This window comes from Mesoplodon densirostris, chromosome 11, assembly GCF_025265405.1.
Source record: "Mesoplodon densirostris isolate mMesDen1 chromosome 11, mMesDen1 primary haplotype, whole genome shotgun sequence".
NCBI lineage: Eukaryota > Metazoa > Chordata > Mammalia > Artiodactyla > Ziphiidae > Mesoplodon > Mesoplodon densirostris.
The window spans coordinates 60,776,042-60,801,355 of record NC_082671.1 but is presented as its reverse complement, the minus strand read 5'-3'; the positions used below and the strand labels follow the sequence as shown (position 1 = coordinate 60,801,355).

The 25,314-nt window shown below is 50.4% G+C and overlaps 1 protein-coding gene across 1 annotated transcript in view; it reads right to left on the bottom strand.

Annotated features, from left to right (window-relative positions):
• Nucleotides 1-483: 483 nt before the first annotated feature.
• Nucleotides 484-25,314, bottom strand: part of TTLL8 (tubulin tyrosine ligase like 8) — a 39,845-nt gene continuing 15,014 nt past the window's right edge. The window contains 7 exon segments of the mRNA XM_060114202.1: nucleotides 484-936; nucleotides 1,407-1,842; nucleotides 3,800-4,043; nucleotides 6,024-6,172; nucleotides 15,481-15,667; nucleotides 22,725-22,850; nucleotides 24,423-24,537. Of these exon segments, the coding sequence (XP_059970185.1) occupies nucleotides 484-936; nucleotides 1,407-1,842; nucleotides 3,800-4,043; nucleotides 6,024-6,172; nucleotides 15,481-15,667; nucleotides 22,725-22,850; nucleotides 24,423-24,537 (1,710 nt within the window).

Below are 25,314 nucleotides of genomic sequence, written 5' to 3'. Positions count from 1 at the left end.
ATACCTGTCTACCTGTGCTCGGAGGCCAAGCCCAGGCCAGGCTCCCGGGCCACGTGTGGCGCACTCCATCAGAAGCTTCAGAAAACAGCACGAGGGCCCAGTGACTGTGGGCCCCCTCCTGTCTGCGGCACTTGGCGCCTATGCAAATCTCAAACTCAATGCCCCATTGGCGCCACACCCCACAGGGGAGAGAGACGAAGGCTGTTACCCACCTGGTCCTGTGCAGGGGACCCGGTGCTCAGCAGGTCCCGGAACCGCTGCTGCAGGACCCCCATTATCCCGACAACTGGCCGGGACCAGGATGGGGCCAGGGCGCCCTGAACCCTGCTCTGAGCTCAGGCAGGTGCCTGGACCAGAGGCCCCGCCCTGCCCTAGAGGATGCAGAGCAGGTAGCCCCAGGCAGACCCAGGGCTCAGATGGACACAAGCACGGCGCTGTTACCTGATGGTCTGGGCGGCTGAAACTGAGCACTCGACACTGTCTTCACACTCGGAAGAAGGGACGCAGTGGGTGCACATTTAATAAGTTTGGATCCAAGTGTTTGTCTGATTCGGCCTTGGCGAGAGCAGAGCTCAGGGCCTTATTGTCTAGGTGCTGAAAGGTACGGGTGGGGGGCTCTATCTTCCCACCAGACTCCCTGTGGCCACACTTTACTTTAGCACTTCTCTCCTCCAGCCTCTTCAAGGGCACAGGCAAGGTGCAAGGAAGTATCTTTTCGCCTTTCAGTTTCAAGTCTTGCTGGAGAGCCATTCGTGGTGGTCCCGGAGCCAGGTCTGGCATGGCCCAGGGGCGCCTCTCTCTTCGTGGTTGAATGTCCAAGAGTGGAGATGCAAAGTCAAAGTTGGAGATGGGCGGCATCTGCTTCTTGGCTTTCCCCACCCCCACCCCTTCCACGAAGAGGTCGGACCCCGGGAAGCGGGGCAGCTCCACTGCAGGCTGGGGAGGGAAGGATGAGGTGAGGGGTGCTGGCTGGCCCTTTCCTGGCCTGCCGGTCAGGTGTAAGGCCTCAGGGAGAAGCCCCAGCCACACTTCCCGATGGCTGGGCTGCCCACTGGGTCCCCCCTCCAGGGGGGCCAGGCTGCAGGGTTTTGCAGCCTGGCCTGCAGGAGGGCTCCTTGGGGGAGCAGGCCCCTGGAAAGACCCCTGAAGGAAGGCTGGATCTTCACCCCAGGAGGACGGAGGACACTGCAGGTCAGAAAAGGAACAGCCTAGAGGGGCCTGGAGGCCACGGACATCCCGCCAGCCCAGCCAGAGGGCCCCCTGCCAGGTGGCCACAGAGTTGGGGTTGGCTGGAGAGGAGAGATTGGAAAGCTGGATGGCAAAGGCCAGCTGGGTGAGACCCCCGGGGCGTGGGGAGGGGCCACCCCGAGGTGGCTGGCAGGAGAGGGACACCCCGCCCCCCTCACCTGTCTCCACAGCAGCTCGAAGTTGCCGACGTCGCAGTTTCGGTCGACCTTGCGGTCCACCACCACCTTGATGGTGTCCTCCTGCACCTGCGCGCAGAGCTGAGCCGTGACCGGCGTGGACGCGTGCGTGGTGGGGCTAGAGTTGATCTCGATCAGCCAGGGCTTGAAGTCGCACCCGAGGATGAAGTCGGCACCGTACAGCTCAAAGCTGTTCTTCCGCGGGTCTACGTGGTCCTGGGCCACCTTCATGGTGTTGGTGATGGCCCTCTTCATGGACGGGTAGATGACGCTGCCCCACACGGCCCCGCGGCCCCTCTTCTGCAGGTACTCCTGGAACTGGGTGCTGGTCCACATGTTGTGACCCGGCAGCAGGGGGCTCCGGTCCTTGTCGTTCTTCAGGTGCTTCTGGATGGAGTTGTTGCACAGGTGGATGGCGCTGCGAGGCAAGGCCGCCGTCAGGGTCAGGGGCGGGTGCGCAGGCTTCTCTCCTCCCAGTGGGCGCCCCAGGACCCCACACTGAGGCCCCGCCCAAACCCCGCCCCAAGGCTCCGCCCCCAAGCCCCTGCCCCCATGGGCCCTGACCCAGGCGCACCGCCGCTGCAGGAGGGGTTCTGACGGGTTCCCTATCCTCCTAGGCAACCTCAGGACAGCCCTCCCATCGGGCCTGGGACCACCACGGGGTGTGGAGGGGCGGGCAGGGCAGAAGCCAGCCAGCCCGGGGCCACCAACTAGGGGCCTCCAGCAAGTACCACCCTCTGAGCCTGTTTCCCCACTTGTCCCTGGAGGAGAGCAAGAGCCCCCCAAGGCTGGAAGGATTTGCTAACTGAAATTTTCAATTAATTCGTTTATACTCCGGCATTGTTCTAAACAGGATTTAAATTGAATAGCATCTACTAGGAGATTATAAAATACATGGGTCCTGTTCAAAGTCATTTTCATTTAAACGTGTCCTTGGGCCTGGGGATTTGCCATCTTGTTCTGGGTGGTGAGACCGCCCCTGTGACCAAGAGGGAGTTGTACTCCCGTAAGACAGTTACAAGAAACAAGACACAGGCGTACAGAAGGGTTTTGGGAGCTGAAAACAGTGCTGTTTGGCAGCTGACACAGTTCAGAAACAATTTCAGAGAATCTCCTGTCAGCCTGGGGAGAGGGTTATGGTCCCGGATGGAGAAATGGCTCAGAGAGGGTAAGAGACCTGCCAGGCACACAGCTCACAGCTTGGCAGGGCCGGGCAGGCTGAAAGGGGCTCCAGGGGCTTCTCACTGCCCAGTCAGCCCAGGACCCCTCCTCCAGGCCCTCCCGGCCTGGTGGGAACAAAGCTCCTTGAGCTGCCGGCCAGGACCACTTGTCCCAGCTGCCTGCTCCTGCCAGGTGTGACCCCAGGTGTGGTCACAGCCCCCAGCTTGAGCACAGTGAACCCCCTCAAGGTCTCTGTTAAGCAAACTTCAGTCCTCGTGATACAGACGGGCTCCCCTGTAGCCCCCGCCAAGATGCCTAGGCACCCAGCTGGGCACCCCGCGTGTGGTCACAAAGCAGAGCCACGGAGGCCCTCCATTTGGAAAGAGAGGTGACAGCTATTCTCTCAGGAGAATGGCACGTTCCCAAGACTTCGCTAGTGGGCTCCTGTCCTGACACCCACCCGGCCTGCCCGCTCTGGGACCCTAGTGGGGCTGGGTTCACCCACCCCAGGGCACCCACTCCTGCAGGTCTGAGCTGCTGCCCGGCACCCCCTGCACCCTGTATCGGGTACTGCTCGCATCGTCTTCACCCCTCCTAACCTCGGATGGCTGGGGTCATCCTCAGAGGACCCCTCAGGCCACCCTCACGTCCCACACGCTGCCTCGTCGGGGAGCCGCCCCCCACCTCCCCAGACACTCCAGCAGCTTCCCCACCTGCAGGATCCCCACCCAGGGCTCTGGGGGCTCACAAAGCAAAGGCCCTGCAGGGTCTACTGCAGGATTTGAGGGGCTGGTCCCCAGGAGCCACCCAAAGGAGCCCTACCTGTCCCCTCCCTCCACAGGCTGAGGGGACCGAGAGAGCAAGCAGAGCTGCACCCCAAGCCCGGCCCATGTGGTCAGCAGAGGGACACGGCTGGCCACTCAGCCTTCCCAGCGGAGGGGCAGCGGCACCCACTGCAGAGGGTGCCTGCTGCCCACGAGCACATGGAAGACGGTGCTTTTAGGATTTTCTGGAGAAGGTGCACACCTCATGGGGGCGCAAGGCACTGGCTCTGATGGGCAGGGGGCCTGGGCCCGCCCCTTGCAGAGGGAGGTTGAGTAGCCTCCCCAGGCCCGAGCACGGCACAGTACCCCACCGGGCACACGAGACCTGCCTCACACTCCAGGTGCTGGTGGGAGCCCACCCTCGGTGGCACCTCGCTGACCCCCACTGACCTGTCCAGATTGTCCAGGGAGAAACGCTGCGTCGAAAAGCGCAGGTAGCTCTCCTTGTAGAACCAGATGGTCAGCGGGTTCCAGTCGGTGACCAGGAACCACTGCCGGATGTCAAACTTGGTGTCGTAGATGAGCAGGGGCGTCTCGATGTACTTCTGCACCACCCACATGTTGCCCTTGGCAGGGGGCGGGTCTGTGGCCGCCAGCTCCAGGATCTCCTCCACATGGTTCAGGCACACTATGTCTGCAAGAGGCCACCGCTCAGCCCCCAGCCCCAGAACAACGCCTGCGGTCCTGCGCTGGGGGCTGCGCGGGAAAAGCTCTGCCCTCGGGGTAGAGGCCACAGCCAGGGCAGCCCTCCAGGCTCGCCCACCACAAGGCCAACCCCGGGGCTTCAGAGAGGACTGAGAACAGGGAAGGTCAGGGATGGGGACAGAGGCCCCGTGAAGAGGCAGCCAGCGAGCTGAGCCCTGGCCCGGGTGTGGGGGGAGCAGGGAAGCAGGGCGGGTTCTGCAGCTTCAGAAAACCAGCAGGCGGGGTGATGCGCTGCTCCATGGGCTCCAAGGGCCGGCGAGGCCTCACACCCAGGGCGACTGGACAAGTGGGGGTGAACAGGGCGGGGTTGGGGTGCACGACTCTTCCCCCACGTCTGCACCCCTCCACTTTGCAGGAGGGTTTGTATGACCCAAAGTTAAGCCGTGTGACTGGTGGTGACCAGTGACATCTGAGCCAAAGTGATGTGCATTTCCCTGGGCTGCAGCATTTAATGTCACCGACAGACCCCCTCCCCAGCCCTCTCTTTCTCTGCCATGACACCCCGGAAGCCTGAACTATGTCACAAGATGGTGGGGGGACTCGCCATCCTCCCTGCCAACCTCCTATGGACAAGCGTGAGGAGAGGCCGAGACGCGGGGCGGTCTGGCTCTCCTGGCCGGCACGGGGGGGCGGGGTGCCACTTGCGAGGCCCAGGGCCAGTGACAGCACGGGGCACGAGGGAGCTTTCCTCACAAAACACAGGACTCTGCTCTTCAGTTACAGCAAGTGGAGACCTTGCCGTCTTGAGACCAAAGCCCAGAACGAAGCTGCACACCCCTGGGCCAAGAGTAGACGGGGGCACTGGGTTGGGGGTCAGGCGGTGGGAGCATAGCCAGTGACCAGGCACAATGGCGTGCACTCGGTTTTGAACAGGTGGGTTTGAGGTGTCTGTGGAGCGTCCCCGGGGATGCAGTGTCGGCAGTGGGTGGAAGGTCTGGGCTCACAAAAGAGCCCAGAGGGGGAAACTGGCCCGGCCCAGGAGTGTGCTTGCTGAGAGCAGGCAGAAGCTCAGGAAAGAGAATGTTTCAGGACATCCTGAATGCAGGATATTCAGGAATGCAGGAATGTCACAAATTAATAAAGCTTTTTTAAAAATCACATAAAAAGTAACCACTTATGAATTTACCGCAACAATAAAACCCCTCAAATAACTCAAGGGGCAAATAGAATATGCAAAGGGTAAGGTCTATTTAGATACTCAGGAAAAAGAGAACATCATATAACATAAACAAGAGGATGCAGGGAAGGCTGTATTCGGAGGACATTTCCATAGCCTGAAAGCTTCTACTGCTGCACAAGGATGTTTGGGAAGAAATAAGCTTAGCATTTAAGTCAGCACCAAGAGGGAACGATCCCTCACATGAAAAGTGAAAAAATGCAACCAAAAGTTGGTTCTTCGGAAACACTCATAAGATTGGAAGATCACCTTGAAATCCTGTTTTTAAATGAAGAACCCACAGTATTCACCATTAGAAATAAATGAGAGGGCACGGTCATAGCCGTGACGCAAGGAGAAGTAGAAAACCTGAGCGGGGGTCACCAGGGACAGAGCTCACAGGGCACTCAGGATGTGCCTGCAAGAGGCCAGTGCCTCCGGGGGTTTTATAACCACCCTGGGCCCAGGCCCCCACTGCTGCTGGATGCGGAGTCCTCACTCCATTGCAGCAGCTGGTGAGCGAGCAAATACGAAAAAGAAAACTACAGACAGTCTAACTGAGGACCAGAGATGGAACTTCCTAATTAATCCTAATTACTTAGCAAAACTTGGAACAGCAGCCATGAAGACCAGTGTCACTGGGACGCCCGCTCCCTGGGACCCGCGAGTCCTGAGCCCCGCAGGGAGCCTGGCGCCCAGGCCCCCCGCCGCCACGGCTGGCTGTCCCCGCAGGGCGCCCAGCTCGGGACTCACCTCGGCCCCGGGACTTGGCCGCGGGCTTTACGATCCAGATGTTCCGAAGCCCGTCAATCTCCGTCTGAGGGTTCACAGAGGTGATTTTTTTCAGCAGAGCTTGGCACTGCGAAAAGTAATTTCTTGGATTGGAGATGAACGCCTCGCCGCTACAAAGCAAGATCCAGAAAGCCCGTGAGACTCTGAGGACGGTGCCCAGGTGCCAGCAAGTGGCCGCCCGAGGAAAGGGCGAGGGGCAGGCTCAGAACATCCTCCTGCCGCCCGACGGGCTCCCCGGGAACGTGGCCTGTAGGGTCGTGGGGACCCCCAATTTGAGGACACCCCGGGGCGCTGTGCCTGGGCCCAGAAAAGGTGCCGGGAGATGAAGGCCAGGGTCCTTGTGCCGGACCCACGTCAAGGTGGCCCTTGCAGGCCCGTGTGGGAAAGCCGAGCTGCCCACGCCGGCAGCACCCAGGGTCCTGCAGCTGACGCAGGCTGGATGCCAGCTTAGTGTCCCGTGGGCTTGACTGCCAGATTGGCTGGTGGCCACATGTTCGCGGCAGCCATGGGGCTGCCCCAGGAACCCACCATAACTTAAGGGAATAAGGCAGGCAGACGGCATAGCTGTCTGCGTGGGTTCAAAGCTCGGTTGCTGGTGCGTCCCTGAAGCCTGGGACCAGGAGACCCACCCCGGCCCGGGCCGCATCGCAACCCCACGCGAGGGTGGACTGCAGCAGAGGACACTGCGCTGGGCTCCGAGGCCACCTGCCGCCACCTGCAGGGATGGCCCTGGCATGGGGAAAAAGCTTTCTGGGACACGGACGTCTGTGCACAATGTTGTGCCCACCCTGCTGGGAAGGGGGGGCAACAGGGAGGGAGAAGCGATGAGTGGGGTCCCCGATGGTGGGGGAGAGGCCCCCACACCGAGGAACAGAGTTTGGGCCGTGAGAAAGCAGGAGCCCCCTTTGGTGCAGGGAACGTGGGCAACGGGTCAGACGGGGCCTCGCCCCCTCGTTCTTACAGGACACACAGAAGGGGAGCCCCAGGAGCCCCCTGGCCCACCTTGGTGGTGCACACGCTCTACCTGACCCCAGGGAGAAGACAGGACCTGGCGGAAGCAGGTGTGAGTCCCGAGCTGTCTGTAACCCTCCCGTCCAGCAGCAGAGACCGGTCCAGATGCCGTGAGAAATGAGGCAGGTCCCCGAGAGCCCAGCCTGATGGCCAGGGGCAGAGCTGCCCAGGAGACCAGCAAACGCAATGTCCACTTGGGCTCAGGAAGAAGACAGGGGTTGATCTTCCCTCAGGGAAGGGTCCCCACTCTCTCCCCAGGGCATCCAAGCCCTGGGGCTAGGAACGAGGCCTCAGCCCCTTGCAGCGGCATCCAGGCAGGATGGAGTCCCCTGTGAGTTTGTGCATCACAATAGGAAAACTGTCACTTCCCCCTGGGGGCAGAGGACTGACGGGAGGAGGCGGGACCCCAGCCTAAGGTGAAGGCCTGGCCAAGCTCCCCATCCCAGACACCCCCATAATCGCCAGAGAACAAGCACTGTCCCCCCAGATGCTGGTGATAAGAAAGAAAGGGACACAGCACCTGCCCTTCTGGTCCTGACGACACGCACACCACACGTGGGGACCCCGGGAGCCTCAACAAGGAAGGAATGGGGACAGACAGAGCTAACCGCCCTCTGGTTCCCTAACGAGCTCCCTAGCTCGGAAGGTGCCACCGCGGCCCTTGCGGGGTCTGCTGCTGCCACCCACTGGTTACACCTGGGACTTCGAGCCAAGGGCACAGCCCTGCTGGGAGAGCTGACCATTCTCGCATGGGGCTCTCGTGCAGGTGCCACCTGGGTCCAGATGCAAACACTTCCAACCCCTCAAAATGTTGCCCTGGAGACCACGTGGGCCAGACCCCTCTGCCTCTGACCTGTTCTCCCCACCCCTGTGTGGACGACTCCTGTGGCACTGAACTTCGCACCAGGGGCTCGTTCAGTCAACAGAACGACGTTGAGAGCCACGTGTGGTGTTGCAGGCATCAGCAGCAAGTTCTTCACACCGTTGGTGGTTTCCAGATTATGAATGAAGACCCTCTGCAGATGTGTTTTCATTTCTCTTGGACAAACGCCCCAAGCACGGCAGAGCTGGGTTGTAGGTTATGTAGATGCCTCAATTTATACGAAACGCCTGAGGCTTTTCTAGACAGGCTACACCGATTTCCAGACACCCCCCTCACCCCCTTCCCCCGCGCCCCCCGCAGCAGATTTAGGCTCCGGTGCTCCACATCTCGGCTGACCTTTCCGCCGTTCTTGTGGGTGTGCAGTGGCATCTCTGTGGTTTTAATTCACCTTTGAATTATGAATTCAGTGATGCTAAGTGTCTCTTCATGTGCTGATTGGCCATTTGCTGTCTTCTTATGTGACATTTCCAATGGGATTGTTTCTCTTACTGATTTATGGGCGTTCTTTAAAGATCCTAGATCCGAGACCTCTGTTGGATATACGTGTTGTAAATATGTTCCTCCAGTTTGTGGCTTGTCTTTTCATTCTCTTTGTTGTGTTTTTTGATAAACAGAGTGCTTAATGTCAATAAAGTACAATTTATCAACTTTTAAATTATGATTAGTGGTCTTAGAGAACTACTTAAGAATTTTTTTTTTTTTCGGTACGCGGGCCTCTCACTGTTGTGGCCTCTCCCGTTGCGGAGCACAGGCTCCAGACGCGCAGACTCAGCGGCCATGGCTCACGGGTCCAGCCGCTCCGCAGCATGTGGGATCCTCCCCGACCGGGGCACGAACCCCCCTTGCATGGATTTTGATGAATCTATAGATTAGTTTGGGAAAAACAAACATCTCTATACCACTGAGTCTTCTAATTCATGAATGTGGTTTTATACACACACACATACACACAACACACACACATACTTATTGGGTCTTTAATTTCTCTGTATAATTTTATAATTTTCAGTTTAGGGTTTTCCTTGTATTTTGTTATATTTTTTCTGGATATTTGTAGGTTTTTGATGTTATTGTAAATTTCATTTTTAAAATTTCATTTTGTGATTGTTATAGTACACAGAAATACAGTGGGCTTTTGTATATTGACCTGGTACCTAGTGACCTTGCTAAACTGACTTAATTATGATACTTTCTTTATGATTGTTAAAATTTTTTATGTGCACAATTAGGTCATCAGTAAGTAAAGAGTTTTATGTCTTCCTTTCTGATTTTATGCCTTTTCTTTCTTTTTCTTGTACTATGAAACTCAACAGATTGTTCAGGCAATACTGACTAGACGTCATGATAGTGGGAATTTTTGTTTCATTCTGATTTCTAGGAGAACACTTTCAGTTCATAACCATTAAGAAATCTATTAGCTTTAGGATTTTTATAGATAAACTTTATCAAATTAAGGAGGTTTCTGGGGCTTCCCTGGTGGCGCAGTGGTTGAGAGTCCGCCTGCCGATTCAGGGGACGCGGGTTCGTGCCCCGGTCCTGGAGGATCCCACGTGCTGCGGAGCGGCTGGGCCCGTGAGCCATGGCCGCTGAGCCTGCGTGTCCGGACCCTGTGTTCCACAGCAGGAGAGCCCACAACAGTGGGAGGCCCGTGTACCGCAAAAAAAAAAAAAAAAAAATTAAGGAGGTTTCTTTCTTTTCCTAGTTTGCTAAAAACAACAACAAAACTTAACATGGACACATTGAATTCCATCAGTGTTTTGCATCTACTGAGATGCTCATACAGTTTTTCTTCTTTATTCTGTAAACATGATGAAATTTACCGATTTATTTTTTCTTCCAAAAATTTTACTGTGGTAAAATACATATAACATTAAATTTACTACCTTAAATATTTTTAAGTGTACAGTTTAGTGGCATTAAGTACACTCACTTTGTGCAAACATCACCACCATCATCTTGTAAACTGAAACTGTGTACCCATTAACTCCTAGCCCCTGGGAACCACCATTCTACTTTCTGTCTCTGTAATTTTGATGGCTCTGAGTACCTCATATGAGTGGAATCATACATTATTTATCTTTTTGTGTCTTGCTTATTTCACGCATTATAACGTTCTCAAGGTCCATCCACGTTGTAGCATTTGACAGAACTTCCTTCCTTTTAAGGTTGAAGAATATGCAACTGATCAACTTTTGAATGTTAGACCAATCTTGAGTTCCTGGAACTCAAGACTGGAAATGAAGAAATAAAATTGTTTTCTACAATGACATATACTGCATGTAGAAAATTCTAAGGAACACACACACACACACACACACTGCAAACTATTAGAACTAATAAATGAGTTCAGCAAAAGTCACAGTTACAAGATCAATATACAAAAATCAATTGCATTCCTATATGCTACCAACAAAAATTCTGAAATTAAAATTAAGAAATTAATTCCATTCATAATAGTATTAAAAATAATAAAACATACAGGAATAAATTTAGCAAGAGAAGTATAAATTTTGAACTCTGAAAACTATAAAACATTGTTGATACACACTTTAAAAGTCCTAAACAAGTGGAGAAACATTCTATATCTATGGATTGGAAGACTCAGTATTATTAAAAACCAGAAAATACAACCCATAGAGACAGAAAAAGATTAGTGGCTGGAAAGGACTGGGGTTGTGAACAAAGAGTGACTGCTTTGGAACTCTGGAGTCTACTAAAGGTGTGCAACCTCTGAGGGAAGCCTTAGACAGTAAATTGAAGTTAATTTTGGTCAATACCAGTTCTTAGCACTGTAGCAGCTCCCCATGTCCCACCCCTGTGGCAGGCAGCTGTGCATGGGTCCTGGAGCAGCTTGCACACAGCTTGCAGGAGCCAGGGCGGGGAAAAAAGAACCCTGTCCTCCAGATATTGGGGGTCTGTGCTCTCTCTGATCACTGGTTGCTCCTCCTGATGATAGAGGTACAGACAAATAAGACAGGCAGCCATTATTGCTGGACCTCACCCCCAGTGTTATAAGCCCCACCCCCTCCAGCTGAAGTGCCTTCCAGGGGATTTAAAGGGCCAGCACCCTTCCCTCCCCTTCATTTTATTATTCTTCCCTTTTGGAGAGCCAGACATTAAAAGACTAGGACATTTAAAAACAACTGCATATAAAGGGAAAATTAGAAAGTGACTGTGCATGCCCAGAGAAAGGCATAGAAAAGATCTAAGAAGACCTTAAATTTACACCTCAGGCACAGAGACAGACTGCAGAAATCAAAAAACCAAAAACAATAAATAGAAACAATAACATGAAACAGCAAACCCTGGAGAAGGAGGAGAATCTGATTTCCAGAGTTTCCAGCTTGCCACAACTAGAGAAAACCCACGCAGCAACGAAGACCCAACACAGCCAAAATAAAATAAATTTATTTAAAAAAAATTTAGCTGTAAAAAAAAAGAAGTCCCTTCTTATCAGTTATTATTTTTAATGTAAGTGGATTAAAATCTACAATCGAAAGACATAGATCTGCAGAATGAATTAAAAACACATGATCCAACCATATGCTGTCTAGAAGAGACTCACTTTAGATCTAAAGACACAAATAGACTGAAAGTAAAAGGATGGAAAAGATATTCCATGCAAACAGTAACTAAAGAGAGGAGATGTGGCTATACTAATATCAGACAAAATAGACTTGCAGTCAAACAGGTTACCAGAGATAAAGAATGACATAATATATTAATAAGGTTATATCTTCCTCAGCAAGAAGACATAACAATTATAAAAATTTATGTATCTAATGACAGACCATCAAAATACATGAAGTAGAAACTGACAGAATTGAAGGGAGAAATAGACAGTTCTACAATAACTGGAGACTTCAATACCCCACACTCTCAATAATGAATAAAAGAGCAAGACGGAAGATAAGGAAATAGATGACTTAACACAGTAAATCACCTAGATCTAACAGAAACATACAGAACACTCCACCCAACAACAACATACACATCGTTCTTAAGTGCACATGAGACATTCTCCAAGATAGACCATAAGTTAGGCCACAAATTAACTCTTAATCAGTTCTAAAAGATAGATATCATAGAAAGTATCCTCTCTGATCACGAGATGAAGTTAGAAATCAATGACAGAAGTACAACTGGAAAATTCACAAATCTGTGGAAATTCAACAACACTTTCTTAAACAACCAATGGATAAAAGTAGACACCACAAGGGAAATTAGAAAATACTTAGAGATAGGAACTTCCCTGGTGGCGCAGTTGTTAAGAATCCACCTGCCATTGCAGGGGACAGGGGTTCAAGCCCTGGTCTGGGAAGATCCTGCATGCTGCGAAGCAACTAAGCCCGTGCGCCACAACTACTGAGCCTGTGTTCTGGAGCCTGAGAGCCACAACTACTGAGCCCATGTCCACAACTACTGAAGCCCATGCACCAAGAGCCCCGGCTACATGACAAGACAGGCCACTGCAATGAGAAGCCTGTGCACCGCAATGAAGACCCAGTGCAGCCAAAACTAACTAAATAAATAAATAAATTTTAAAGAAAAAAGAAAATACTTAGAGTTAAATGAAAATTAAAATGCAACATGTCAAAACTTATGGGATGTAGTGAAAACAGTACCAAGGGGAAAATATAGAGCTATAAAGGCTTACATTAAAAAATGAGAAAAATCTCAAACAAATAACCTAACTTTACAGCTTAAGAAACTAGAAAAAGAAGAAGAACAAACTAAACCCAAAGCTAGCAGGAGGAAGGAAATAATAAAGATTAGAGCAGAATTAATCAAAATAGAAAAACAATAGAGAAAATGAATAAAACCAAAAGTTGGTTCATTGGAAAGATCAACAAAGTAGATGAACTTTTAGCTAGATGGACTAAGGAAAAAACAGAGAAAACTCAAATTACTAAAATAAAAAATGATATTAGGGACATTACTACTGATTTTACAAAAATAAAAAAGATTATAAGAGAGTACTATGGACAGCTGTACACCAACAAACTGGAAAACTTAGAGGAAATACACAAATTTCCAGAAACACAAAACCTACTGAGACTAAATCATGAGGACACAGAAAATATGAATAGACCTATAACAACTAAGGGGCTTGAATCAGTAATCAAAACTCTCCCAACAAAGAAATGCCCTAGACGTGATGGCTTTACTGGTGAAATCTACCAAACATTTAAAGAAGAACTAATACAAGTCCTTCTCAAACTTTTCCCAAAAATTGAACAGCTAGGGGGCTTCCCTGGTGGCGCAGTGGTTGAGAGTCCGCCTGCCGATGCAGGGGACACAGGTTCGTGCCCCATTCCGAGAGGATCCCACATGCCGCAGAGCAGTTGGGCCCGTGAGCTATGGCCGCTGAGCCTGCACGTCCGGAGCCTGTGCTCCGCAGCAGGAGAGGCCACAACAGTGAGAGGCCCGCGTACCGCCAAAAAAAAAAAAAAAAAAAAATTGAACAGCTAATAAATGAATTCAGCAAAGTAGCAGAATACAAAGTCACAACACAAAAATCTGTTGCATTTCTATTTCTTTTTTTAATTCTGTGATTGTTTTATATATTCTGATGTGGTATTCACGACATCCAAGTCCAGATTGTTTTGATTCCTTTGATTGGATTCTTTTATTATGAAATACCCTCTTTATGTCTATTAATACCTCAAATACAGTTGGAGATTTTAACTGGGCTCTCTCAGTATCTCAGAGAACAAGCAGGCAAAATAATCAGTAAGAATATAGATTTGAATAACTAACTTGACTTAATTGACACTTTTAATAACACACCACCTAGCAATGCAGATACACATTGTATTCAAGTGTACATGAAACAGTTACCAAAATAGATCAGTGCTGATCAGGGCTGAAAGCAAGTTCCGCCAAAATTCATGTTTATTTTTTATTCACAGTGAATATCTCTATACAAAAAAGGAACCTTGACTCTTATCTCTTATCTTACATAAAAGTTAAGATTAATTAATCATGAAAAGCTAAAAGTGAACAGAAAAACAGTAAAACATGTAAAATAAATCATAGGGGAACATCTTCATGACCTTGAATAATCAAAGATTTCTTAACCAGCACTTGACCTACCATAATAGGGAAAAAATGAAAACAGTGGACCTCATCAAGAAATTTCATTGAAAGGTAAAAAGGCAAGTCATGCACTGGGAGGAGGTATGCTTAATGTACATCTCTAACAAAGGACTTGGTGACGACTATGTAGAGAACTCTTAGAAATCAACTTTATAAACAGAGAACCAACCTCTTTCTCTTTCATGATCAAAAGATTTGAATAAGCACTTCACAAGAGAACATAGCTAAATGGCCAGTAAGCATATGAAACTATGTTCATCACCATCAGTCATCAGAGAAACGCAAACTAAGACCATGATGAGACGACGAAGAAGGGAAAATGAAAAAGTGTGACAGTGCCAAGGGCCGTCCACGGCGCGGGGAGTGGGGTGCGTGGACACGTATCACGGCTGGCTTATGAAGCTGCATAGCCACTTTGGGAAATGTTTAAAACTGGTGGTATCCCACCTGCCCATCCACAGCAGAAGGAGTAAGGGTTCTGTGGTCCATTGAAAGGATGGGATTCCACACAGCAACAGAAAAGAATGAGCTTCTGCACCAACTTGGATAAATCTCACAGGTCTTGTGTTGAGCAGAAGTCACAAATAAGACAACCCCTGTATGATTCCATGAATATGAAATTCCACAAATTGGTGGAGGTGGTGGGAATCAGAGGAGGTGTGACCTCGGTGGGGTCCTGCCTGGGAAGGGTTACTAGGGGGGCTGGGGGGCTAGGAATGTCCTTTATCTTGATCTGGGTGGTGGCTACACAGTGAGCACATATGCAGACTTTCATCCACCTGGACAAATACCATCAGCACATGGCGTGCCCTTTACTGTATTTACATCCAATAAAAAAGAAAATACTTAATCCAAAGAAGGAAAGGAGTAAAACAACAGAAACGACCCTGGGATGGTGCGTGTGGGCTGCAGGCAGACCCTCCAAAGCAAGGGCTCCTTTGCTGCCTTGTTCCCTCGGCGGACAGCGTCTCCCGCCGCGGGTGCTGGCCCGCCTCTGCCCCAGCTTCTCGCTGTCGGCCACTGTGAGAGGTCGCAGCCCTCCGCAGAGGGCCCCCGGGTAGTGAGAGGCAATTGACGGTCGTGGAGTCAGGAGGCCTGGGCCGAGCAACGGCCCTGCCAGTCCCGACCACCCAGAGCCAGCCAGGCAGCCTGGCCATGAAGGGGATGCCCACGGCAGCTGTGGCCCCAAATGACGCAAAGGACACGCAGGGTGCGCAAGGTGCCACAGCCTCGCCTGGCCGTGTCATCCTCTTATCAGCCAACAGGGGCCTGGGCAGGCACCCAAAAAGGCACCCCAACTCCCAGACAGGCACCCCAGACGTCCCAGGGGCCAACGTCCCCAGACAACCCCTAAAGTCCACCCAGCGTCCTCTGGATAACGCGAGCATCGGGCAGGCCCCAGAGGGTGCCGACCAGGCGTCTTACTGAATGAGCGTGTAGTACTGCTGGGTCACGTCCTTCCACTCGTCCTCCGTGAGGTCCTTGGCGGCGTCTTCAGAGAGGTCGATGTCCTCGTGCTCCAGCCGCCCCAGGTAGGCCTCGCACACCCTGCACGCGACGTCCACCAGCTGCCCTGAGAGGCCTGTAAGCATCAATCCCGTGCTCTCAGGAACTGAAACCCAAGGACAAGCACGTGGAGCCTGGGCCACCACCCGTCCCCAAGCAGTGGCACCACTGGGGGCGCAGGCAAAGGCCACCCCACCTGTCTGTGCCTCAGGGCCTCACGGTGAAGGCTCTCGCTTCTCTGGGCAGCCACCCTGGATGCCACACCTGGGCCTGGGCAGGTAACCTTTCCCCTCCCGAAGCTGCCCCCCACTGCACCGAGCCCCCTCTCCCTGCCCCCTCACACCCTCCGACTAGACTCTCAGCCCCTCGGGTGGGAATGAAACCATTTCTGATGAGCTCTCCACAAAACCTCTGCTTCTGAGCACATACTTGGTCCTCAGTGAGAAAAGAACAGGTATTCGTGGACAGCCCTGCAGTGATGCCTGCCAGCCCTGCGGGAAGCTGGGAGGAGCACCTCCCTGTACGTCTGGCACTTCTCAGAGCTCCAGCACGTGTGGGCTTTGTGACTCTGCGCATCCAGCCTCTCACACAGCACCCTCTCCCTCTGGAGCCCATGAGCCAAGATCACTGTTGGTCTGGGGAGCACTGAACACAGGGAGGCCCCCGCCCAGGTGAAGCCAGACCTCACGCACCTGGCTCCCACCTCACGTGGCGGCCTGCCCCCCACACAAAGCCAGCGGTCCCCAGGCTGGATGCGGAGACGGGGTGAGAGCTGAACCCTGTCGTGGGGCTATGGGGCAGGAGCCTGCAGAACAAGGCTGCTTGGAAGGTGTATGGAGACATCTGCACAAGCCCCAGGCACAGCCACTGAGATGGCAGCCCTGATGGACCCAGCGGCCGCCAGCGAGCACGGACCCGGGAGAAAGCGCTCGAGCTTTGCAGTTGCTGCGGAGATTACAACATGCATTTCTTAAATGTGCTGAGGTGAAATTCACAAAATATAAAAATAACCATTTTAAAGTGAAAGTTCATTTCTGGTGCCCAGCACGTAAGAGGCCTGGAAGTTGCCACTCCACCCTAACAGCAGGTGAAAACCTGAACAGACTGGGAAATTGCCGGCTGTTCTTAGATCTGTCAGAGAACTGAGGTCACAGGGCAAAAGCCTGCCCAAAACTGGTGAGACAGATGGGCAGGTACAGAGAGCCACCAGAGCAGAAACCTCTGTGGGAGCCAGCACCAGGGAAGGAAACCCACCTGCTGCAATGGACGAACTGCTGGAGGTTCAGCGTGGACAATCCTGAGAGTTAGAAACCCCAGGGGTCATTTTTAGGGGGCCCCATACTTCTGTCAGTTTTACCTCCAAGAGCTTGACCTGGGGGTGACAGTGAGTATTGGAGGAAAATCCCCTTGTGTTTCTGGCAGGGAGAGGAGGAGAGGAACACTCTGTTCTTAACGAGGCTGCCCTCAGGAGAAATAGTCACCAGAGTGTGACCTGCTGGGGTTTTATCAGGGCCTAATCAACGCTGGGGCAGGAAAATACCCAGCTCCACCGCCTCTAGTCATCCAGTCCCACCAAAGGGGGGAAGAAAGGAGAAGCAGTGGTGAAGTTCACAGTCCAAGGGCACAGGCTCACCAAAGACTGAGACATGATGACAGGACTACAGAGCACTGTATCAAACAAAAAAAAAGGGGGGATTTTTTTGCCAGTAGACTTGGCTTGCAAGAAATGTTAAAAGAAAGAAGTCCTTAGGAGAGAAAAAAAATGGCATAAATCAGAAACTCAGATCCACATAAAGAAAGGAAGAGCATTAGAGAAGGAATAAATAAAGGGAAAATTAAAACTTTACGTTTTTAATCCTTAATTGATCTGACAGAACATAATAATTTAATGATTATTATTAAAAATAAAAATAGCAAAAATGTATTCAGATTATAGCTTATGGATAAGTGAAATAAATGACAGCAAAGATACAGGGCACAGGAGGAAGGAATTAGGAACATTTTGTTATAAAATATTCCCATTACTGTAAAGTGGTCAATGTTACTTGAAAATGCAGTTCCATTCATTGTAGATGCATATTGCAAATTATAGGACAACCACTAAAAAAATTTATATGTATCTATATATATCTGCTATGCTAGGAAAAGAAAGAAAATGAAATCATACAAAATGCTCAATTAAAACCACAAGAGGCAGAAAAAGAGCAGAAAAAAAAATAGGAACAAAGGACAAGGGCAACGAATAGAAAACAGTAACAAATATGGTAGCTGTTACTCCAACCATATCAATAATCACTTTACGTGTCAATGATTAAATGTATCAATTAAAAGAGATTATACAGTGATCAAACAATAAGACCCAACTGTATGTTTTCAACAAGAATTCCACTGTAAATAAAGACATATAGATTAAAAGCAAAGGGATGGAGAGAAGTATACCATGCTAACACTAATAAAGGAAAGCAGGAGTATCTATATTAATTTCAGACAGAACAGACTTCAGAGCAAGGAAAACTATCAGGGATAAAAAGAATGTTACATAATGATGAAGGGGTCAATACACCAAGAAGACATAGCAATACTTAACATGTATGTGCCTAACAACAGAGCATCAAAATACATGAGGCACGGGCTTCCCTGGTGGTGCAGTGGTTGAGAGTCCGCCTGCCGATGCAGGGGACACGGGTTCGTGCCCCGGGCTGGGAAGATCCCACATGACGCGGAGCGGCTGGGCCCATGAGCCATGGCCACTGAGCCTGCGCGTACAGAGCCTGTGCTCCACAACGGGAGAGGCCACAACAGTGAGAGGACCGTGTACCTCAAAAAAAAAAAAAAATACATGAGGCACAAACTGATAGAACTTCAGGGAGAAATAGATGAGCTCTATTAGAGTTGGAGACTTCAACACCCCTCTCTCAGAAATGGACAGATCCAGCAGGCAGAAAATCCATAAGGACATAGGTGAACTCAATAGCACCGTCAATCAACTGGATATAATGGACATCTATACACTACTTCATCCAACAACAGAAGAATACACATTCTTCTCAAGCTCATTTGGAATAGCTCCCAAAATAGGACACTTTGGGGCCATAAAACACACCTTAACAAGTGTAAAAGAATAGAAATCATAAAATACATGCTCTCAGACCACAATGGATTAAACTAGAAATCAAAAGATACAGATAGCTGGAAAACTCCTCAAGTATGTGGAGATTAAACAACGTACATCTAATAACACATGAGTCAATGAAAAGAATCCCAAGAAAAATTTTAAATATTTAGAACTCAATGAAAATAAAAGTACAATTCATCAAAATTTGTGAGATGCAATGAAAGCAGTGCTTAGAGGGGAATTTATAACACTGAATGCATATATTAGAAATGAAGAAAGATCTGAAACTAATTATCTAAGCTTTTATCTTAGGAAGCCAGAAAAAGAAGAACAAATCGAACTCAAAATAAGAAAATAAATAATAAAACTTAGACCAGGGACTTCCCCGGTGGCACAGTGGTTGAGAATCCACCTGCCAATGCAGGGGACATGGGTTCAATCCCTGGTCCGGGAAGATCCCACATGCCGCGGAGCAACTAAGTCCGTGTGCCGCAACTACTGAACCTGTGCTCTAGAGCCCGCGAGCCACAACTACTGAGCCCACGTGCCACAACTACTGAAGCTTGAATGCTTAGAGCCCCTGCTCCACAACAAGAGAAGCCACTGCAGTGAGAAGCCTGTGCACCGCAACGAAGAGTAGCCCCCACTCGCCGCAACTAGAGAAAGCCCATGCGCAGCAACGAAGACCCAACACAGCCAAAAATAAATAAATTAGGAAAAAAAACAAAATTAGACCAGAAATCAATGAAATTGAAAATGGGAGATCAATAGAGAAAATAAGTGAAACCAAAAGCTGGTTCTTTGAACACATCAATAAAATTAATAAGCCTTTAGTCAGGTTAACTAAAAACAAAAAAGGATAGATGACATAAATTACTAATATCATAAAACTAAGAGGAGACATCACTACAGATCTCATGGACATTAAAAGGATAATAAAGGAATACTATGAACAACTTTATGCCGACGAATTTTATAATCTAGGTGAAATGGACTGATTCTTTGAAATATACAATCTGCCAAAGCTCAAAGAAAAAGAAATAGACAATCTGAATAGTCCTATATCTATTAAAGAAATTGAATCAATAGTTAATAACTTTCCAGAACAGAAGGCACCAGTCTTAGATGGATTCACAGGTGAATTCTACCAAACATTTAAGGAAAAATGTATACCAATTCTCTACAATATCTTTCAGATGATAGAAGCAGAGGGAATACTTTGTAACTCATTCTCTGTGGCCAGCATTACCCTAATACCAAAACCAGACAATGGTATCACAAGAAAAGAAAACTATTGACCAAAATCTCTCATGAACATATTTGCAAAAATCCTCAGCAAAATATTTGCAAATTAAATCTAACAATTTATAAAAAGAATTATACACCATGACCAAGTCACATTTATCCCAGGTATGCAAAACTCGTTCAGCATTCAAGAATCAATTAATGTAATCCATCATACCAACAAGCTAAAGAAGAAATATTACATGATCATATCAATAGATGCAGAAAAAGCATTTGACAAAATTCAACACCCACTTATGATAAAAACTCTCAACAAACTAGGAATAGAGAGGCATTTCCTCAACTTGATAAAGAATATCTACAAAAAACCTACAGCTAACATTATACTTAATGGTGAGAAACTAGAATCTTTCCTACTAAAATCAGGAGCAAAACAAGGATGTCCTTTCTCACCACTCCTTTTCAGCATCATACTGGAAATCCTAGCTAATGCAACAAGACAAGAAAATTAAAAGTATACAAATTGGGAAAGAAGAAATAAAACTGTTTTTATTCAGAGATGACATGATTGTCTAGGTAGAAAATCTAAAAGAATTAACAACAAAACAACTTCTGGAACTAGTAAGTGGTTATGGTCAATCACTTTCCTATACACCAGCAATTAATAATTGGAATTTGAAATTAAAAACAAAACACCATTACATTTGCATTCCAAATATGAAATAAATGCATAATTAAATAAATCTAACAAAATATATACAAGATCTATATGAGGCAAAGTACAAAACTCTGATTAATTAAATCAAAGAAGAACAAATTAATGGAGAGATATTCTATGGTCATGAATAGAAAAAGTTCATTGTCAAGATGTCAGTTCTTCCCAACTTGATCTATAGATCCAAAGCAATCCCAATCAAAATCCCAGCAAGTTATTTTGTGGATATTGACCAACTGATTCTAGAGTTTATATGGAGAGGCAAAAAATCCAGAATAGCCAATGCAATGTTGAAGGAGAAGAACAAAGTTGGAAGATTGACACCATCTAAATTTGAGCTTTACAATAAATCTACAATAATCAAGATAGTGTGGTATTGGTGAAAAAGAGACAAATAGATCAGTGGAGTAGAGAGCCCAGAAATAGACCCACACAAATATCATCAACTGATCTTTGACAAAGGCACAAAGGCAATACAATGGAGCAAAGATAGTCTTTTCAAACAAATGGTACTGGAAAAAATGGATATCTGCATGCAAAAAAAAAACAAAAACAAAAAAGAATCTAGATACAGACCTTACACCCTTCATAGAAATTAAATGAAAATGGATCATAGACCTAAGTTGAAACACAAAGCTATAAAACCCCTAGAAGATAACACAGGAGAAAACCAAGATGAACTTGGGTATGATGACGACTTTTTAGATACAACACCAAAGGCACAATCCATGAAAAAAATAATTGATAAGTTGGACTTCACTGAAATTTAAAACTTCTGCTCTGTGGAAGACATCATCAACATAATTAGAAAACAAGCTGTAAAGTTGGAGAAAATATTTGCAAAAGACACATACAATAAAGTACTGGTATCCAAAATATGCAAAGAACCCTTAAAACTCAACAATAAAACAAACACCCCGATTTAAAACTGGAGGGAAGCTGAACAGACTTCTCACCAAAGAATATATACAGATGGCAAATAAGTATATTAAAAGATGTTTAACATCATACATTGTCAGGGGAATGCAAATTAAGACTACAATGAGATACCACTACACACCTATTAGAACAGCCAAGATCCGGAGCACTGACATCACCAAATGCTCACCAGGATGTGGAGCAACAGGAACTCTCATCATTGCTGGTGGGAACACAAAATGGTGTAGCAACCACTTTGGAACACAGTTTGGCAGTTTCTTACCAAACTAAACATACTCTTGCCATATTATCTAGCAGTCGTGATCCTCAGTATTTACCAAGTGAGTTGAAAACTTACAGCTGCACAAAAGCCTGTATGCAACTCTAATAATAACTGCCAAGACTTGAAAACACCCAAGATGTCCTTCAACAGGTGACAGGATGAACAAACTCTGTTCCATCCAGACAGTGGAATGTTAGTCAGTGCTAAAGAGAAACGAGCTATCAAGTCATGAAAAGACATGGAGGGACCTTAAATGCACATTAGTAAGTGAAAGAAGCCTGTCTGAGTCATATATACTGTATGATTCCAACAGTATGACACTTTGGAAAAGGCAAAGCTGTGGAAACAATAAAAAATAAGATGTTGGGGGGAAGGAGGAATGAACAGGCTGAGCACAGAGGATTTTTAGGGCAGTGAAACTACTCTGAAAGATACTATATCAGTGGATACATGTCATTATACATTTGTCCAAACCAAGAGGGAACCCTGATGTAAACTGTGGGGTCTGGGTGATGATGATGTGTCAGTGTAGGTTCATCACTTATAACAAATGTACCATCTGGAGGAGGATGTTGATACAGGGGAGGAACGGGCAGAGGGTACGTGGGACAACTCTGTTCCTCCTGCTCAACTTCGCTGTGAACCTAAAACTGTTCTGTGAAAGTGAATAACAACAAAAAGGACTTATTTGGGTCTTGTAGGCCTAAACCCACTGTGGCCCACGACTCCCTACATGACCCAGGAGCGCCATTCCCATGGCATTCTGCTGGAAGAGACTGGGGGTCGGGGCAGAGCTGCAGCCCACCCTGGATGCACAGCTCCATGGCCCCTCCTGCCACTGTCCTCCCGGGGTGGCACGGCCTTGGCCATGCCAAGGTGGCACACACCTTGCTTGTTGCTGGGGTCACTGTCACCGGTCTCCTCCCTCCAGCCCTTGGGTGTGATCCTGCTGCAGTTCTGGTGGCTGACCACCCACTTGAGGATGCTGGAGGCCACCGTGCACCGGAAGTCATCTGAAAGGATACCAAGGCCTCGTCACCCTGCCTGCGCTGGGGACGGGAACTCAGCCAGCACCAGCTATTCCCAGCCCGGGCATCCCACTGTGTGCGGGGGGCTCACTCCTGCCTCAGAGCCCTCCGGGGGCCGGGCGCTCCCCCACTGCCCCGCCGTGCCCACACCCTCCACCTCTACACTCATCCTCCCTCTTCTGCGGAGGGGAGTCTCATCCATCCCAGGACCTCCACCCCAGCTGTGCATCCACTCTGCCTACAGACCCAGAGGCAGAATCCACGCACCCCGTTTCCTGCCCATCTCCTGCACCCCCAGGGCCACGGTCTGTGGGCACCGTCACCACCTCTCCCTGCCCCCATGTCCTCAGCCCTGCACAGAGGGATCCTTCTAGAAGAGCCCCCTGCTGATAGCACCGGGACCCTCCCCACGAGCCCCTCCAGACCTTCCTGGACATGTTGGCTCCCACCGCTCTAACTGTGGGTGGCTAGGGGCCCTGCTGTATCCACCAGCGCAGAGGCAGCTCAGGGTCTCCCAGACCCAGGCATGGGGCCAGGCTGCCTCTGAGCGCCTGTCACATGCCAGGGGCAGCGGCCAGAGGAGCCTCACCTCCGTGAGGGGCCTGGGAAGGAAGGCTGCTCCCCACCCCAAGTAGCTGGATATTCCAGCAACTTCTTTCACAAACCTGCTCCTTCCCCACCTCATCTGAGGCCACCCTACCCGGCATCCACCTGCCTGGCAGCTACTGCTGCCCTGGAAACATCCAGAACCTGAGCCCCCCACGCAGCCCCTCACCCACCCTCCTCCGTCCATCAGAACAAATGCTCCTGAGATCACCAGCCCCTATGCCCGAGGACGTGCGGGCACACTGCCTGCTCCAGGGCTGGCCTGGAGCTCCCCAGCCAGCTGCCCTCAGCCTCCTTCTCCTCTGGGTCTCCACCCAGTCCCCCATCTTGTGAGGCCCCTGCTCACGGTCCTGCCCGCACTGCACTTGTCACCTCTGACCCTGCCCCGACCCTGCCTTGTCCTGCATCCGGCCATTGGCTCCTGGGAGCCCCGGCCTGCGGTCAGGGCATAAGCAGGAGTGCTGGGCAGATGTCGCTCTCTACAGCCCCCCAGATGGGTGCTTAGGAAACACGGGTCCCCCCTGAACAACCCCCTCCCTGCCTGCCCTGACCTTCTCCTCTCTCCTGTGCCTCCAGGCAGATCGAACCAGGGACCAGCCTTTGTCCCCAGCCCAGAGCCCGTCGTCCCCGTGTGCCCCAGGCACCCAGACCCGGGCCCAGCACCATCCCCATGCCAGCCTCTCCCAGAAGCCCCATCAGAACCAAGCTGCTGACACTTGGCCTCCTGTCTTGCAGACGCTGCCCATGGAAGTTACTAGACTGGCTCTTACCACGTGAAACAGAGCTGAGGTCCCAGGTGCTGGGATGGCACCGGGCCCTCCCCCATCACCCCACCCCCACCCCCCGCCCTGGGGCCCCTCCTGCAGGAAGGTGGGCCAGAAAGAGGCCCCGCAGGGTTTCCGGGCCCAACGCTCAACGCCAGGCACCTCGGCCGGGCCGCCAGCCACTCACCCAGGAACTCTTGCTTCCCGCTCTCGGTGCAGAGGTCATGGCAGCGTGGGAAGAAGGAGTCAGGGTTGGCCTGGACGTACCACGGCAGGCTCCGCAGGCTCACACACAGCCCGATCTCCAGAGACAGAGGCTCGTCAGGCCCACCGGCCACACGTCGGGCCAGCTCGGACCGGTCTTAGTGCCCGCAGGCTGGCTGGGCAGCACCGGCTCCAGTGGGCTCCTGGGAGGGCACCTCCTGGAGCGGCCCCTCCCCAGCCGCCCGGCCCCACTGGGCCGTCCGCAGGCATCGCCCACCCCCGGAAGGACACCAGCGGCCCAAAGCCTGGCAAGGATGCGTTGCAGGGGGCCAGAGCCCTACCGGGAGCCCCGGGGGCAGCCGTGCACTTGGTCCCTGCCCCTCTGTCACCCTTGAGGGTTTAGGGGATGGTGCCCTTGTTGCCAGGGAAGCCCTTTTACCCAATCTCTCCCAGGGGTACACACAGGCCTGTCCGTCCCAGGAGGGCCCCGCCCCTAACCTCAGCCTTCAGGGTAAATGGGGAACAGCTGCCTGGAGGGGCTGGCGGCTGAAAGGAGGTGAGGGCAGGAAGTGCCCGAGTGGCAGTGGCCCTCTGCAGTTGGAAGTCACAGCACAGGTAAGGGTGGCCCGGCCCCCCTGGGATCCAGAGCCCCTCCAGGGCCCAGAGCCTGGCTCGGGCTGCGGTGGCAGCCGTCACCTGCCCTGTCTTGGGCTTGGCCTGTGTGCCCAGAGGACAGTGCTTCTGTGGCCTTGGGGCCACCCAGGGACACAGGGCGAGGGGCACAGGGGCTCTGGGGGGGCAGTTTGAGAGCAGCAGCACTGAGGGCCTCTGGACAATGATGCCGGGCTGCGCCAGCAGGAGGCTCCAGTCCTGGA